This window comes from Silurus meridionalis, chromosome 24, assembly GCF_014805685.1.
Source record: "Silurus meridionalis isolate SWU-2019-XX chromosome 24, ASM1480568v1, whole genome shotgun sequence".
NCBI lineage: Eukaryota > Metazoa > Chordata > Actinopteri > Siluriformes > Siluridae > Silurus > Silurus meridionalis.
The window spans coordinates 18649601-18667807 of record NC_060907.1 but is presented as its reverse complement, the minus strand read 5'-3'; the positions used below and the strand labels follow the sequence as shown (position 1 = coordinate 18667807).

The window sequence follows — 18207 nt, the reverse complement described above, 5'->3', positions numbered from 1 at the left end:
GAGTCTAAAAGAGGAAAAGATGTAACTAAAATGGTGGGGAGTTTCCATTCTTTAGATCCTTTAGATCTTCATTTGCTTCAAAAATGCAAAAGTGGGTGCCCACGTGAGTGACGATCTACGCGAAAAAGATTTGTGAAATCACCTGTGAAAAGTTTGGAAACACCTCGTCATTTATGGTTCTTCAGAGAAATGCAAGTGTTCTTTTTGTTTGCAAAAAAAATTAAAAAATTGTTTTTGTCTTTTTTGTATGCAAAAAAACTCGGTTGTGTAAAGGTATAAAGATTTACTTTGACCAAACAAATCTATAAATGTCCAGATGTTCCACTTTATTCTCCTTGTAACATCCTCCTTTTATGAATAACAGCTTTGCACACTCTTGGTATCCTGACAGTTGTTTTTCCCAACATTCAGCTGAAATACTTTGCCGTGGCTCTTGGAAAACTTGTTGTTCTTCAGTTATCGGAAATTTCCTTACGATCCAGTTCATCCCAGAGCAGTTCAATAGGATTTAGGTGCGGTGACTGGGCAGGTAATTCCATGATAGATTACACTCCAGACGATTGTTTGCTCTCAATAAAGCTACGTACACGTCGGCTTGTTGTCTTGTTGTATTGTGAAGTCGGTTCCAATGAGCCGCAGTCCAGATGAAATTGGATGGTGTTGAAGTATGGAATGTAATGGGAGCCATGTTGGTTCTGGATTTATTTAAGTCTCCAGCCTATCCTGCTCCAAAAAAAACCCTCCATCTTTAACAAGTTCTTCTCTTAGAGCCAGAAATGACAAATAAAAGACCAGGTGTTTCCACATTTTTGACAGGCACTATAAATACAGTAGGTTCTGCTGGGAGCTGTGTTCTGTTGAAAATTGTCCTCAGCCTGAGGTAGGCATAAGTGTGTTCTTCTCGTGAATTGTTAGTTGAGTTTTTACTATTCATTATTATTGATTATCAGTAATGTAGCAATTTATTCAATTATAAAACGGCGAGCGATCTCCCAGCATTGCCTCACGATTGATTGGTAGATCATCACGACCGACCTATTGGGCTTCCCCTGGACTCGTTGTAAATCTTATTGGATCATATCAGGAACGAATTGTTACTTTTTCGATTATATACTTAAAAGATGACGATCCACAGCAATTAATGCTAATACTGGCCACAAGTAAAAAAAACAAACAAACAAAAAAAAACAACTAAAATGTTTTCATATAGTCTACCTTCTGTAAAGACCTCATCATGTAAACATTTGGATAAATACAGCAATACTGTAAGATGAATACATGAAATTCATGTTTGGTGAAGGCTGAAAACGTGTATTTTACTGCAGGCTGCACTGGCTTACGTTCCCGTAGCGGTTTTAATGCAGTGTACGCTGATATTTTACGTAACAAATTTGATCACGCCCTTGTCATGTCCGCTAACATATTAGCCATACGCCTGAATAGACGTTACTAGAGAGGTTCTTGGCCGCCTAGCACCCGAGTTACATTAATATTTAAAATACGAATGTAATCACATGTGAACACTTCATTCTAGTTTTAAGTGTACACTCTGAATGAGGTGATTTTTTTTCTTTGGGCAGTATGATCGAGCTATGAAGTAGGTTGTAAACATGGCCACCATGAAAGCGTGTGTTTTGTTAGAAACAAGCTAGCTCATATTACTAGCTGCAACTCGAGGAAGTGATTTCTGTCTATTTTTTTAATCAGAAGTAAGAAATTCTGAGCTTTTTTTTTATTAATATAGTTGATCAATTTCAAAACAAATTATTGCTATTTGAAGCTTTATACAGATACAGATCGTGACTGGGAAACTTATATCTTAATGTCCAAATGCTTACATTCATGAAATCTATTGTCTAGCCCGTCTGGCTGTGGTTCCCCTGAGTACATTCCAGCCAAGTGGAAATCAGCAAGGGCGTGATCAAAAAAACAGTACTGAAACATCCAAAATCAACGTTATTTTTTCTGTTACTAGCCTAACAAGTGTCATTTTTCTTGACACCGATTGCACTTTATAGCACGCACGTCAGTCTCAACAGTGTAGATTCATAATAATATCGTTTGACAAAATAAAATCAAGGGGCTATGACACTTGAGGTTACTCTATAATGAATTTTTATCCCTGTAAAAGGCAGAGTGTCGACCACATAGAGATATCCAGCTTGTAGTTCATTTCGAGTGGTTTGTTTCATAGAGCAGGTCATTTCTAGTCATTAACAAGACGCATACAGAGGGGTAATAGTATTAACCAGGGTTGCCAGGTTTAAGCAGAATTTCCAGGGAAAAGACCTGAAATGTGAGGACTTTTTTTTTTTTTTAGCTGTTGCCTTGTTTTTAATGTATGGGTTTATCCAGTACCCTCCTTTAAAATTTTTAAAACAGACATGATTGTGTGCATCATAGACACAACTTGCAGGAAAATATCCAACCATGGCATCCCTGGTATTAAATGTCCTGTCTGCTGCTTCTTTCCCAGCAAATAGTAAAATGTATAAAGGTTTTACTAAAGACATTATCAGACAACGTCTGATATATATATATATATATATATATATATATATATATATATATATATATATATATATATATATATATATATATATATATATATATATATAATATAATATTTTATATATATGTATAGCGCCACCAGGGATTAGCCCCTGATCGTTTAATAAGGACAGTATGTGTAGCTGTGCTTCCCATAAGCAGAATGTAAACTAATTTGGAATGAAATATTTTTCCTTCCCTCAATCAAATTATTTGTTTATATTACAGTGTTGGAACAGCATTTGTGTGTGTAGAAATGTGTGTGTTTGTGTGTCACCGAGCGGTGCTAGTCTGTTGATTGCCAGGTGTGTACAAGTACTTCCAGATGGCGTAGTAATGGATGCCCGCCCCCATGGCAACCAACAGGTGCCATATGGCGTGCGCAAAGGGCACCACTCCATCACTTTTAAAGAACACCATCCCCAACACGTAACACCCGCCACCAACCAACAGCTCGCACACACCCGACCTGTCGGCCTGAGAGAGACAAAGAGAGAATACCAGCGTGAGAGACAATACAAGTTTAGGACGTGTTTCAGTCATGTGACCGTACCCTTTCTTACCATCGAGAGAATGACCATCGCTGGAAACACTCCCATTGCTGTGTAACAGACCAACTCGACCACTTTATACCTGCAACGCAGTCCAAGAAGAAGTGACGCTGATGTGATTTCCAGTAATGTGATGTGCTTGAACACCATCAAAAATTTCCACACTACAGACTGTACCTAATGATTGAACAAGAACATTCTCTCTCTTTCTTTTTTTTAACTGTCTTCCTCTCACACACACACATACACACTCACACCTCTCATGAAAGAAGAAGACGTATGCTGTTCCTCCTGAGGCCATCACCCAGACAACCCAGCGCATGTGAGCAGCCCATGGGCCGAGTTCTCGTAAAGTCAGCCTTAGAAACACACACACACACACACACACACACACACACACACACACACACACACACACACACAGGCTTATTTTTTATCCTGTCAAATATACACAACTATTTTTTTAAACATCAACCCCAGTAGGATTTGTACGTAGAAAACCACAAAAGAAAATCAGTGTCAAGATCGTATATAAAACTCTCACCAGGGTGTGTAGGATGCGGCAATGAAGAAGTAGATCACCATCCTGTCACACATGTGGAAACACTGCTCAACCGATCTGGAAAGAAAAATGTGCAATAAAGGACCAATAAACCTTGTTTTTTTTTTTTTCTTCAATAAAAAGAGTAAAGAAATTAGGGGGGTTGTGTGAATTTGAGGATGCAACCCAGTACCAAGCCGTGGTATTGTGACCAATATTTTCTACATACCGCATATGGCTCTTCTTCCAGGTGATGGTGTGGAAGGCAGTGGAAATAATAAAAAGGCTCGACAAGCCGGCGCCATAGAGCCACGCTGAGATCTCCTCCCAGTGGTCATCCGAAAGGAAGTATAAAAGAAGTCCACCCACAATGCTGGGAATGATCCAGAGCTGGGAAAACAAGGATATGGTGAGAGTTAGGGACATAGATCAGGAATGTCAAACATGCAGTTAATGGATTTGTGAATCTGTGTCCTACATCCTCGACCGAGTTGAAAATGTTGAAGAAAAAGCTCTCTGTTGTTCCACTAGGGGGCAAACAAAGCAATAATCTCAAAGCTATCATAATGTATGGACAAAAGTATGACTTTTTCACCCATATGTGGTTCTTCCCCAAAACGCTAAAGGTGCAATTGTTCATGAGTCTTTGGATGTGATGAAGCATGAGATTTTTTTTTACCTTCACCTAGCAGGAATCCGATCACGTCACGTGCTAGTCAGAGCTCGCAAACCGCATCTATAATAAACTGCAAAAGCTCTAATGCATTCCTGTTTTTTTTTATTCCAGAATGACTGAAAGTGGAGAAGAAATTGATTTGGCTGGAGATACACTTACAAAGAACATTTACAAGATGGACTTATCGAGAAAAGCTGGACGTCGTGAAGCTTTTTTTATAAATCATTTATACTTTAGTGTTTCTGTAGAATTCGCTAAACAAATGCAGGGAAAACCCGAGCTCAAGTGATTAAGTTATTATGGATGCTTCTGCTAGAGACGATGTATGCGGGAGGTGCAGCTGTGGCTACAGTGAAAGGAGTTGAATTGTGTTTATTGGGTTTCTTTCTAATTATTGGCATTCGTTCTTCACTGTATGAGATAGTATAGTGTCATAACGATGGCATTAAGAGGTGGATCGTTTTCGATGTTGTGATGTATGTGAATGTGTAAAACGTATGTATAAAATTAAGAGCACATGCACATATCTTACCGCGTGTGTAGCGCAGTTAGCAGCGTGCTCATATTCTGTCGGCTGATACCTTTTATTAGCTGGTGCCCGGCTGTTCATATATCTAAAAAAACAACAATGTCAAGTGCGAGGTAACTTTTACACCAAAACGCTTTAAAAAATGCTGCAAAGTTTTCTCCTTTTCAACAACAACATGCTTTCTTCCTTTGATATCACTTATTCTGGCTTAAAGACAAATCGAAATGCAGGTTTACAGAGAAATTCAAACATGTGCTGTATGGACAAAAGTATTGGGCCAACTGACTTTTCCAGCCTTATAAGATTCTTCCCCACATAGTTGGTCCACACAATCGTATCAGAGGTCTTTAGATGCAGGAGCATGAAATTTTCCCCTTTAATTGAACTCCCAACGTTTTAACCCGCTGACTAATCAAAATCAAGAAATAACATCACTGGACATCAGTAGAAAGTAGTCTTAAAGATGAAATGATGGTCTGATGCGATAAAAATGAAGTGCTTCCTCACTCTTCTGTGAAATCTCGTGTGTGTGTGTGTGTGTGTGTGTGCGCGCGCATGCACAGCATGTGATCACGGTACCCAGTTGGTCACATGACTGATCTCTAATTAAATTACGCTGAACTGTTCCTCACTCCCTGACAGTTGCTTGGCAACAGCTGGTAACCATGGAGAAGGATGGCCGAGGATTTCTGTCGTTTTTTTTATATATATATAGGCATGATGTCAGCGTCGCCATGGAAACGTTGTACGTGCAGACACAGAGGCAGCACGAAAAAGGGCGTGCAGGGAAATGGGGGAATGCACAATGTATCCCATAATCCTTTTTACTGTACATGACAGCAGAGTGACGAGTGAAGCACAGACTTCATCTGAATCGAGGTGAAATTCCATTGTTTTGCTGGAATTCTCGATTCTGATTGGTCAGAAGGTGTATCTATGTAATGCAATATTGTAGCACGCTCAATTAAAACAATAAATTGTTGTTGAGGGTTTTCTATGAGACATTATGGATGGAAGTTTTTCAGCAACGGTTCTTACTAACACGATGAGCTTCCCTTTTTTAAACGACAGAGAAAATAACAGGTGATAAGAACGAACTTTAAACCACAGGTTTAGGCCACACCTACTTCCGGGTAAACCCCATGCAGGTAAACGGAGATAAACTTGAAGCAGTGATGCAGACAGACCAAGTGGCATCGCAATACATCACCAGCACACTACATCTGCACACCGTTTTGCTTCTCAAATGTGATCCTCAAAAAGACCACGACCTCTGACCTCGGCTTGAAGTCGATTTCATGCGGAATCAGAATCGCTTGTGGGGTCCTTGTTCGGTTACGACGAGACCTCCGTTAACTGTAATAGGTGTGAAAGTGTAGTTCGGAAGTGCTCAGCCCTTCCAGACTCCGAGCAGCTCCGACATCACACCCACGCTCTAATTTCTATTCTTAGTGACCCAATACAGCAACCTAAATAAATGTCCTGGCAAAGCGAACCTGAAGGTGGCGTTACAGTAAACCTGACACACACTTTACTCACAACTGAAAACAAATAAGATAAATACACACACACATGCAAATGTACAGGCAAAAGTATTGAAGAAATAACACAATCCAGATGTGTGCGATCCAGGTGTTGCTTAGAGTTAAAAGGTCCATGTATTTACACAATGTTATAGATAAAAGGATGAGTTTAATAGACTAACAAATCCAGGTGTTTGCAGCTAGAGGATGAACTAGGTCCAGAGCTATGTGAATCCAGATGTGCACTTAAAGAGGTCCATGTGTGTCTGGATAAACCATAGTCTCTTTTTGTTTGCATGCAGTGAAAAAAAAAAATAGCTGGCCAATCCAGATGCGTAGACCTAAACATTAACGATAAGGAGATTTCAATATGTGGGTGAAAGTAATCCAGATGTGTAAGCATAAAGAGATCCAGAGAAGTAGGCTTTAGATAAAGGAGTCTAAAAATACGAGTGAATAATTCCATCCAGATGTGTACGGAGCAAAATATTCGGATTACATGGACTCAGATGGGTGAAAGAAATGCAGATCTGTGGGGATGAAGCCAATGCATCAAGCGATGTTTGGATCCACAAACAATTATAGCAGATCAAATATATACCAAAGAAAACCAGCTGTGTGAGGAATAGGTTCGATGTAAACAGCATGTGGATAAATAAATCAGATCATACAAACCAGACATGTCGGCTTTTGTTACTTCTAGATTAGACTACTGTAACGCTTTACTGTCTGGGTGTGCGGTAAGTGCATCAATAAGCTTCAGTTAGTCCAGAATGCAGCAGCAAGGGTCCTCACTAGATCTAGGAAATATGACCACATCACCCCTGTTTTAATCAGTCTACACTGGCTCCCAATCAAATCTCGCATTGACTATAAAATATTACTACTGACGATAAAGCACTCAATGGTCTCGCACGCAGTATCTGAGTGAACTTCTGTACCAGTATGATCCTCCACGCCTACTTAGATCAAAGGTGCTGGCTATCTGTTGGTTCCTCAAATAATGAAGACTACAGCAGGGGGCAGATCTTTCTCTTATAAAGCCCCACAGTTATGGAACAGCCTTCCAATCAGTGTTCGGGACTCAGACACAGTCTCAGTGTTCAAGTCGAGGTTGAAAACGTATTTATTTAGTCAAGCCTTTTATCAGTAGATTTCTCTTAGGTAAAGGCACAGATCTGGAGGGAACATGGATATAGAGTGTTTGGTGAACTGGTATATTTGTATGCTGTCGCCCCTCACATTCACACGCTCACTCAGGTTTGTTGACGGTGGTGTGGTGGGTCGTCTCTTATCCCAGAGATCCCTCATGTCTGTGTTACCTTCTGGTTCTCCCTTTTAGTTATGCTGCCATAGCGAGTCTTGCCGGAGTCCAAACTGCACAGTGACATTAACTTTCGTACACCAATAGTTACACTTAATAATCCATATCCTTCTCTTCCGTCACCCTCTCTCTCTCTCTCTCTCTCTCTCTCTCTCTCTCTTCGGTCGAGTTAAACATGCTCCTGAGGCTCCAGTGACCAGTGTTCCTGCCCCTCTCCCTCCTTGGATCTTCACACTTCTGTGCAGCTCGGGACGGTCTCTTAATTCCGGAGTAGAACGGGTGCTTTGAGGACGGATTGGACTGTAGTTGGTGTCGGCGGTCTGCTGCACTGACTCGGGAGTGCAGTTTGCTTCTGATCATCATCACTGTACCCCACAACATTGTATATCTGCTTCAAATGGACATTTGGTGCAACCCAGATGAGGATGGGTTCCCTCTTGAGTCTGGTTCCTCTCAAGGTTTCTTCCTTATGCCATCTCGGGGAGTTTTTCCTTGCCACAGTTGCTCATCAGGGACAAACATACTTACACAGAACATATTTATGTTTAATCACCACATTATCTGTGTAAAGCTGCTTTGAGACAATGTTCATTGTTAAAAGTGCTATACAAATAAAAATGAATTGAATTGAATTGAGTTACAGTAAACCTGACACACACTTTACTCACAACTGAAAACAAATAAGATAAATACACACACACATGCAAATGTACAGGCAAAAGTATTGAAGAAATAACACAATCCAGATGTGTGCGATCCAGGTGTTGCTTAGAGTTAAAAGGTCCATGTATTTACACAATGTTATAGATAAAAGGATGAGTTTAATAGACTAACAAATCCAGGTGTTTGCAGCTAGAGGATGAACTAGGTCCAGAGCTATGTGAATCCAGATGTGCACTTAAAGAGGTCCATGTGTCTGGATAAACCATAGTCTCTTTTTGTTTGCATGCAGTGAAAAAAAATAATAGCTGGCCAATCCAGATGCGTAGACCTAAACATTAACGATAAGGAGATTTCGATATGTGGGTGAAAGTAATCCAGATGTGTAAGCATAAAGAGATCCAGAGAAGTAGGCTTTAGATAAAGGAGTCTAAAAATACGAGTGAATAATTCCATCCAGATGTGTACGGAGCAAAATATTCGGATTACATGGACTCAGATGGGTGAAAGAAATGCAGATCTGTGGGGACGAAGCCAATGCATCAAGCGATGTTTGGATCCACAAACAATTATAGCAGATCAAATATATACCAAAGAAAACCAGCTGTGTGAGGAATAGGTTCGATGTAAACAGCATGTGGATAAATAAATCAGATCATACAAACCAGACATGTCGGCTTTGGTTACAACGTTCTACATCTAGAAACACATATTACATGCATTTTACCTTTAATTCAACTAAATATACAGACATAACAAACCACAAACGATTTGTATGAACGAATCCAGATGTGCACAGATGCAGAAACAAATATCTGTGGAATACATTTATAAATGAATGAACTGACTTATAAATCTACAGGACAAAAAAGCGAGTCTGGACGATTCCTGGTTTTGTACAAGTTATGTAATCCAGATGTGCAGCGTGGATAGAAGGTAACAATGCACATCGAGCCACATCTGTATAAATTCACAGATAAGCTTTTATTATACAAAAGAAAAAAAAGACAGTGCCTCATGCATCTATAGCTAACTTTACTAAAAGAAATGGTCTCTTTAACGACTTTATGTGGATAAATAGAGAACAGATGTGAAGGAAACACTCAGGGCGCGACTCCATCATCTTACCTTATAAGATTCATTTAAACACTGTTACACGGAGATCCAAAATATAATACAGGTATATGTTGTGGTCCAGACGAGATATTGTGCAAAAAAATCGATTCAGCTTCGATTAATCCCCTTCTGATACACATTGATTGATATACCGCCCCGCCGCAGCTCAGCGCCTGAGCATCACTATTAATAAACACGCAGGAGCCGGAAATACGGGCAGCATCTCAATCCGGTGTCCACTCGGAATTCTTGTGCACTCCATAGTACAGGAAGTGACGGAGCGCGTGCACTACGTTAGCGCACTTGAAGCGTCGAGCAGACGCATATTGAGACACGACCGGGCAAAACCACACAGAACAGGAGGGTGGAGAGAAAGAGGAGGCTGTGGTTGAGAGAAAAAACGAAATGAACAGCGTTTTGTTTCATGAAAGTTTGCTAACACGGGGGGGGGTGGGGGGGGGGGAGAAAAAACGACGTACAGGACTAATGAAAGTACTAAAGTAATGAGGGAAAAAAAACCCAATGCGTCATTACAACCTCTACGGCGCCAGAGGGCGCTGTAACCGTTTCCACACTAACAAGCAAACAAAAGGATTTCCACGTATATAACCCCAATGGTGAAATAAAATGGGTGCTGCTTCCAGAGAACAAACAGGAATCCTGTAATTACAGTTAGAGTATAACAGATTCTCTCTGCATCATATATACACTGCAAACTTTCACAGCTGTACATAATATACATTTATAAATTCAACATCTGTACATATTCTGCATCAAACACATCATGCTCTAATTCCATCTATCGCACATTTTGAACTCGAGGCTTTATATTTATAAAAATATTTGCACTTCAGTTCACAAACGCATTTGCACATTTGACACTAAACTGCATGTTCTTGGTGTGAACTTTGCAATAAAGTTACATTACATTAAAGTCACAACTCACAGCAACACTAGAGGGCGCTATAATTTCTACACAAACTAACAAGAATAAACATTTTAAATATGCAGCTTTTCTCCACACACGTGATAATAGTAAAAAAATAAAAGAAATCCAATAAATTAACTTCTGGACATCAGGAAAAACCAATAGAGAATAAGGGGAATACATTAAATTTTTTATTTCCAATTCCATCAGATGCAACAATTCAAGAAATAAACACATTCTTGCAATAATCTCGCAAGCATTGCAGGGACCCCCTCGATGGCGAAGCACTCGGACTCCATCTGCATAAACACAAAAACCATCACGAGTTGAATTCCAGACACGTGATAAAAAAAAAAAAAAAAAAAACTCATATGCATATAAAAAGCCTCAGAGTTAAATTTATAATCAACGACTGCAGCGCAGCGCTCATAGAAGGTGTCAGAAAAATGTTGAGAGTCATCAGCGGCTCGAGGAAAAAGATCGTCTGGGATCCTAAACTCAGACTTACCTTTCACTTACAGGCCTCGTCCCAATCCCAGTCAATCCTGTGAACAAAAGACTACATTTAGGATAAAGCAACAAAAATGCAAAAAAGGTAATTTATGAAAAATAACAGCTGTTAAAGCAATCAGGGAGAGAGTTTATCATCAGATCCCTTTAGGGTAAGATAAACAAGTTCTCATCATTGAGTTCCACAGCCATGAAGGTACACCATAAAAAATTACACACTCAGCAAATCATAGATTAATATTCAGGTTATTGGTAAACACACTCACTGGGCACGTGTGCAATCCAGGGACGTATTAACCTACATGGGGGAGGTGGAGCACCGGACACTCATGCGACTTATCCTGGTGAAAGAAGAAAACTTGAATTGGACAGCAAGAGAAAACACTACAGATAAAAAGGAAGTAAATGAACCTCAGAGTGTAATTTATAAATCAGGCACTGCTGTGCAGAGCTCATACGAGGTGTCAGAAATTAAATTAAGGAGTCATCAGTGGTTCAGGAAGAAGATGAATATATATTTAAAATCAGAAGTACCTGCAGTCCTGCAGTCTTCACTCATTACAGTCCAGAAACTGCACAGACGCAACGTCCAATCAGAGCGCTGAATCATGTTCAGGGGGAACCAATCAGAACGCAGAAGGCGGGCTCACGTGTTACTCCAACGCTCCGGGCCATGTGAGCCTACATGAATGAAAAATACATAAATAAATACGGAAACATTTTAATTATAATAAATAAAGAGGTAAATATTCTCTAACATTACAATGAAATTAAATTATAAACATCACGTGCAGTGAGGCAAATAAATTTATAAAAAAAACAAAACAAAGCGCACTAGAAAGACGCCTAATGAAACCGTTATTAAGGAAACGAAGAGCATTTCTTTTACTTACATGAAGTTCTGGGACTGAATAGAGAAGGGACGCTGAAGATGCACATATCGAGGAACTGAGAAATAAAGAGACGGAAACCCACGCTGGGCTGCCTTTTATACTTCCTCTTCTTCGTGATATCGAATATGTCATGGCGGATCAGCACCGCCACCTGCTGGACATTTTGAGAGTGAGCCACGCATATCCCACGAGCATGCATGTTGTTTGACTGTAAACTAAAGGCTTTCTGCTCAGCACCGCCATCTGCTGGACATTTTGAGAGTGAGCCACGCATATCCCACGAGCATGCATGTTGTTTGACTGTAAACTAAAGGCTTCTGCTCAGCACCGCCATCTGCTGGACATTTCTAGCATAAGTGAAATACATAACACGTGGTGTCCGGCGGCTCAGCATTGCCACCTGCTGTACATTTCTAGCATGAACCAATTGCATAACACGTGATCTCCGGCGGCTCAACACCGCCACCTGCTGGACACTACGAGCGTAATACAATCAAATTAGTACTATAATATCCAGTGGCTGTAAAAGTATGGAAACATCTAGAGTTTATGGTTTTTAAAATATGCATGCATGTTCCTTTAGTTTCTGTGCAACAAACTGGGTCATAATGGTATAAAGATTTACTTCAGTGGTGTCCTACCTGAACCAATCCATCTCTTAATGCCATCATTTTGATGCCAGCGTTATAAAAACCATCACTATTATATAAAGAAGAACAGAGTGCTGCTTAGGAGACTGGAATCTCATACAGTGAGAATGAATGCCATTACCAAAGCAAGAAACCCTATGAATACAATTCAACACGTCTCCTTTCACTGTAGCCACAGGTCCACCACCCGCACACATCATCTCTAACAGAAGAATCAATATTAAACTCATTAAATTACATTTTTGTACATTTTTTGTACATGTTTTGAACTGTTTGGGCCGACGTTTCCTTTCGATGTCCAGCTTTTCTTGTCCGTCTTGTAAATGTCCTTATATGTGCAACAATTTTAGAAAGAAGCATGCAAGGATTGCTTTTTCTTAAATTTTTTTTTAATTTTCTTGTATAATAATTTACAGCTATAATTTAAGATACAATAAAGATATTGACACTCAGACAAATGATTTCTTTCTCAAAAAAGTAAACAAAAACAAAAAGAACACAAACACATTTTTTTTGCTTGTGTTAAATGTAGGAAAATATTAACATGGTGAAAAATATATGAATATAAAATATAAAATGTCGATAAATCTAGAATAAATCTAGAGGCGACAGAACTGTAGATCTGCTGATGCTGAATACAGATAATGGACCACAGCTTGTCTTCAGTCTTCAAGTTTAATCAAACATCTGGATGCAAAAAGGACAAATAAAACCATTTTTAATGCAACACAGGTCAAAGAGAATCAAACAACATGCATGAAAAAAGCAATAACCCCCACCCCCCCACCCCCACTATGACTCACCATCATATGTAGAGCAGATGAAGTTGAGTTTGTAGCTCTCATGCAACTCGATCCACTGCTGCGTGCCTCCAGCCTGAACTGCTCCACTTCTCCTCTCCTGGCTGCAGTCTTCATTCCAGGTCCCGTTCCCTGGCGCCCAGTCCTGATAGCAGAGCATTGTCCCAAAAACCCAGAACCAGATACGCTGGACGCAGTCATGACGCAGCCCGAGCCAGACGTGTGCAGTGTCGGCTTTCTGAGCCGTTTTCTTCACCCAAAGCTGCATCTCCTCAGAGCTCACTGAGACCAGGTCATGGTGATGGCTGCGGCAGTACTTCAGAGCTTCCCACCAGGTCAGATTCTGCTTGATCAGGATCAGTTTGTCTAAACAGAAAGTACATTTTAGTTGAAGTATTTAAGCGTTAATACAACGAATACAACAAAACATTACAAACACTAAAGTGCACAATTCATAAACCAATCAAGTGAATATTTTAACTCACTGTCATGGCAGACAAATGGAAGTTTCTCGTTGCAGTCTGCAACATTCCAGCAGTCGCACGGATCATTCATTTTCATAACAGAGCAGTTCAAATTTCCTGTCGGACTCGCAGACCTCCAGTATCGGAATGAGGAATTACTCTCGTCTGACCAGGTCCAAGAGTCTTTAAACAAACCAATCCAGATATAAAATTTTGTCAAATTCCAGAGCTTCTGGTTCTCAGTTTGGCTCCTCACATTGACAAGGTCAATGTAGTGATCTCTGCAGTAGCTTTGAGCATCATACCAGGCCTTCGAATCATTAATCCAGATGTATTCATTAACATTCTGCTCCTTTTCTGGAAGACAAATTCATATTATTTATTTTAGTAACAATTTTTGGGCATTTTCAGCCAAATTAAATAAAGGACAGCAAATAATAGACTCAATAGATGTATAGAATACTGGGCTTTTCTTTTCCACCTTAAAATTTCAATAGATCAAGAAATGTATTTCTATTTTATATTGCATGCAAGATGCATCTTAGAGGAAAAAATCTGTGAGGAATAAACAGATACTTAATATAGAAATATACTGTATAAGGTAGAAGAAAAGTTGAACTATTCCAGTAATACAATAATTCGCTTTCTTTCGACAAAGATATTTACGAGACGGGTTTTGAAATCCCACTGATGGAACTTTACCAGCGTGCCAGCCGTCGTCCTCTGTTTCCATAACTTGAATTGTTTAAATAAATTCACTGCTTCAATAGAATGTTGAAAAAATATTTGCTTAATACACGAATCTGAAAAACAGAACATTTAAACGACAAAAAACACGTATCCAGAGATCCAGCTGCATCTACCGTCATCTGCGTGGGAGTTCTTACCTTCATAACACACAAAGGGCTTTAATTTCTCACAGTGGTCATCATTCCAGAAGCCAGGGTCAGTATTCATCTCAGCACAGAATGGACCATGTCCATTGTTCGGTTCCCTGGTATTCCAGTTTCTGAAAGCATCTCCATCTTTGTAAAAAGGTTGGTCTGAATGAGACCACTGCCATTTCTCTGTGGCTCCACGCTGCAAACCGAACCATGCTCGACCTGCTTTTTCCTTCTTCAGGATGTCTTTTAGGTGGTTCATTTCTTTCATGGTGTTGATGGTGGCCAGATCAGTGTATGTTTGTCGGCAGTACGCCTGAGCTTCAATCCAAGTTTTATTCTCATTCACAAAAAAATAGCGATGAGGGATATATGCCTCTATACCAAAGACTGTGACAAACACACGAAGATGGTGTATTAGTCAGCAATAACATTTGCACTATTACCAATGAACAAGTTCTTCTTTGTTTTTATTCATGCAGTTATGACTACGATGAGACACCGACTGCAGGTCAGGAAATACTAAATCTCACTTTATATGTAAGATATAGTTTTCCCAAATAATTACACCTATAAACAAAAAAAATCTCCTATAAAAATGACACAATTTATTGCCAGTCAAAATATCAAAAAACTATTTAAATCAGTATATGTTGAGATGTTTAAAGGGTTTACACTTAGCCAATCATCACACATCCGAATTGTAAAAAAGGGTCTCAGGGTCTTTAAATATTAGTTATTAGCTGATATACTGCTGTTTTTAATTAAAATAATTTTTTGCATACAACGCTCTCTAGTGTTTGAACATTGTATTGCAGTTTCTCAGAATTGCTCTGGAGCGTTTTTCAAATCAGAAATAAAATTCTCAAAACTACTTCTACCTCCACATCATGTCGTCACTTGTGCATATCATATAATCACTTTTTTTGTTGTTGCTTTAAATAAATTGCCAATGTTTTGGTACATTCATTTCATTGATTTTTTGCAATTGTCAGCTGTTCAACACTTGACATTATCAATTGTTTATGTCATGTTGATCAAAATATATTATACGGGTTCTCAGCTGAATAGTTTTAACCCCGAAAACCTCTCGGCATCAGTTCATTGCAAAAGCCATTGAATACAAAATGGTTAAACCTGATGTTATGATATGTCAAGCTTACATTTTTATTTTTTTTTGTAAACGCGCCTCGAATTGATTAATTGTGCAGATGAATCTTGCATAGTATCAGATCAACCAATAATCAACTAGATCTCTATGAACCAGGAAACACTATAAAAGTGTGAATTCTTTCCGATCTCTGGCAAACAATATAAATCAAATATGCAATCAAATAAACACATTTGTGCTGTTGAGATTCATAGATGAAATACAGAAGAAATTCAGTCTTTCATCATTTGAATCCAAACCGTAGTTTATTCGAGGAAATACTGAAACTGTGTGCCGTCATACTGGCAACACGAATAAACATTCTGATGATCTTGTTAGTGAACAATGAAAATAAGGATGATTTGAGAAATGCTCCAAAGCAACTGAGAAAAACTTTAATGCCTATGAAAATTCTATACAGTTTTGAATAGAAAAATGTCTTCGATCCAAACAAACTGGGAAGATGACCCTAATATTATTATAAATCCCTTATGAACCCAAACCCAAACACACACAGAATTCATATATGCTGACCTGAGAGGAGCAGGGTGATGGAAATGAGACCGGACATATCTGTAAGAAACATGAATAATCTTCTAAGACATGCAACATTATGATATATTAATGTTTAGATAGGTAGATATTCATACCTGCACCAGGGCAGTCATTAAAAGCTTGCGGTAATGTGTCTGATTCTAGGTGTCTTTTCACCTTCTATTCATGACCCAGAAAACCTCATTTTAATGCCTCCCAACTATCTTTGGCATCACTGTCAGCTGTTTGATGAACAGGAAATACACAGGAATCTACTTGGCAGGTAAAACGTGACCAATGACTATAGATATTGATTTCCGTAATATTGCACTCTAATTGCACAACTCATTTTAACCAACCTTCCAATTTCTGATAGTAAACAGTTGCATTGTAATCAATGTTACTCTGGAGTTTAAAGGGGGAATAGTTTTGAATTCATCATTTTGACATTTTGTAGTTTATATATTGCTCCTCTCAACTACAGTCTCTAAAGGGAGATTCATGCATCCAAATTTGCATTCTAATGTATTTCTTGACAGCTCTTTGAATACTGTTATAGACCCATATCTTATCTCTGTGTCAGGTGCTGTTATCAGTTGGAACATCAGCTGACCAATTCATGACTGTTTTGTGCATTTCAGATGAAACCAGGTTTGAATACAGCACAGCTATAATTTGTGCATATCATTAGATGGGGGAATAAAGGTGCATTTAAAGTGCATGTAAATAAGTTCTTAACATAAAATAACAAGCAGAGAGTACAGAAAGTCTATTCATCATTGCAAATGTACCAGATGACATAGAACAAAAGACAATGAGTGCTGTAAGATATCATATATCAGATATCATATATATCATATATCATATCAGTGTCAGGGCGTGCATTTCACCCATAGACCTTCAGTGGTGTTCTACCTGAACCATCATTATGGTTTCCACGTCTATAGAAACCATCAATATTATAGAGAAACCCAGTAGAACAGAGCCCCGCATCACACACAGGAATCTCACACTACAGTGAGAATGAATGTTATCACTAAAGTAAGAAACACAATGGACACAATTCAACACGTCTCCTTTTACTGTAGCCACAGCTGGACCTCCCGCTTACATCATCTCCAGCAGAAGCAACGATATTCACCTTTTATGTGCAAATTCTACAGGAAAGAAAACACAAATTATAAACGGTCCGTCTTGTAAATGTCCCTTTAAGTGTATCTGTGTTATTTCTCCTCTGTCAGTCATCGTGGAATAGAAAAAACAGCGAATAAATCCATGCTAATGGATATAAGCGTGTGCAGTTTGCTACAGAGGTAGTTTGCGAGCTCTAACTAGTGCACTCTCTGACCATTCAATCCAAGGACGTGAAAATGCAGATGTTACTGTACACCTGCAAGATGGCCTTAGTTTAAGAAACAGCTTCAAAGAACAGGTAAATTAGTGCTACCTGGTGCCCACATTTCATTGATTCCTTTGGCCACGGCAACACGTGACGTGTCGGCTAAAATATGATTGGATACAAACTCTAACAACAATAGACAATTTGAATAGTACAGCTTAGAGAAAAGCTATGAAATGAAGAGAATATTGGGAATAATTGGATATATATTACTGGAAAAATATACCAGAATTAAAGTCAGTGATTCTGATAGCAGGCCTTGCTAACCCTGCTACAGGCTATTACTTTAAATAGCCAAGCTACAGCTACAACACAATAGCTAAACATGAAGCAACTGTTTGAGGAACATACATTATTTGTGCAAATAATGTATGTTCTTTTGTAAGGGTTACAAACAAAGTTAAATCATTTGCCTTGATATTCTATCTGTCAAAACATGGACATGGATATTGTCATGGCTAATTGAGATAAGAACAAGGAAATTCAGTAACAGAACAAAGACTTCAACCAGAAACAGAAGACTACAGT

General features: G+C 39.0%; 2 protein-coding genes, 1 long non-coding RNA gene and 2 other non-coding genes across 5 annotated transcripts; all 5 read right to left on the bottom strand.

The window, feature by feature from the left end:
• Positions 1-2627: 2627 nt before the first annotated feature.
• Positions 2628-9662, bottom strand: LOC124378100 (monocyte to macrophage differentiation factor 2-like). The gene is made up of 7 exons (XM_046837615.1): positions 9483-9662; positions 4851-4932; positions 3872-4032; positions 3646-3720; positions 3359-3460; positions 3114-3183; positions 2628-3027 (listed from the first exon to the last, which is right to left on the bottom strand). Exons 1-7 carry the CDS (start codon positions 9494-9496, stop codon positions 2824-2826), a joined length of 708 nt encoding a protein of 235 aa, XP_046693571.1. The 5' UTR covers positions 9497-9662; the 3' UTR covers positions 2628-2823.
• A 914-nt stretch (positions 9663-10576) lies between these two features.
• Positions 10577-11936, bottom strand: LOC124378138. The gene is made up of 5 exons (XR_006924160.1): positions 11802-11936; positions 11443-11589; positions 11175-11249; positions 10907-10943; positions 10577-10697 (listed from the first exon to the last, which is right to left on the bottom strand). It is a non-coding gene; the product is annotated as an uncharacterized LOC124378138 (long non-coding RNA).
• On the bottom strand, positions 10781-10866 carry LOC124378694. Its single transcript, XR_006924283.1, has one exon. It is a non-coding gene; the product is annotated as a small nucleolar RNA SNORD60 (small nucleolar RNA).
• LOC124378695 lies at positions 11316-11404 on the bottom strand. Its single transcript, XR_006924284.1, has one exon. It is a non-coding gene; the product is annotated as a small nucleolar RNA SNORD60 (small nucleolar RNA).
• A 992-nt stretch (positions 11937-12928) lies between the features above and the next one.
• On the bottom strand, positions 12929-16475 carry LOC124378164 (macrophage mannose receptor 1-like). The gene is made up of 6 exons (XM_046837698.1): positions 16397-16475; positions 16281-16319; positions 14603-14986; positions 13737-14072; positions 13255-13617; positions 12929-13138 (listed from the first exon to the last, which is right to left on the bottom strand). The coding sequence occupies exons 2-6, from the start codon at positions 16315-16317 to the stop codon at positions 13131-13133; spliced, it is 1128 nt and encodes a 375-aa protein (XP_046693654.1). The 5' UTR covers positions 16318-16319; positions 16397-16475; the 3' UTR covers positions 12929-13130.
• Positions 16476-18207: the final 1732 nt, after the last annotated feature.

Bases quoted from the DNA above. Each gene is read 5' to 3' on its own strand.
- LOC124378100 (XM_046837615.1), bottom strand. The intron at 3,461-3,645 runs GTGAGAGTTTTA...TGTGTTTCTAAG, and splicing joins GCCGCATCCTACACACCCTG to GCTGACTTTACGAGAACTCG. The intron at 3,028-3,113 runs GTAAGAAAGGGT...TGTCTCTCTCAG, and splicing joins CGATGGTCATTCTCTCGATG to GCCGACAGGTCGGGTGTGTG.
- LOC124378164 (XM_046837698.1), bottom strand. From the start codon at position 16,317: ATGTCCGGTCTCATTTCCATCACCCTGCTCCTCTCAG. The intron at 14,987-16,280 runs GTCAGCATATAT...TGTTTGTCACAG, and splicing joins CATCACCCTGCTCCTCTCAG to TCTTTGGTATAGAGGCATAT. The intron at 13,618-13,736 runs GTGAGTTAAAAT...CTTTCTGTTTAG, and splicing joins TCCATTTGTCTGCCATGACA to ACAAACTGATCCTGATCAAG.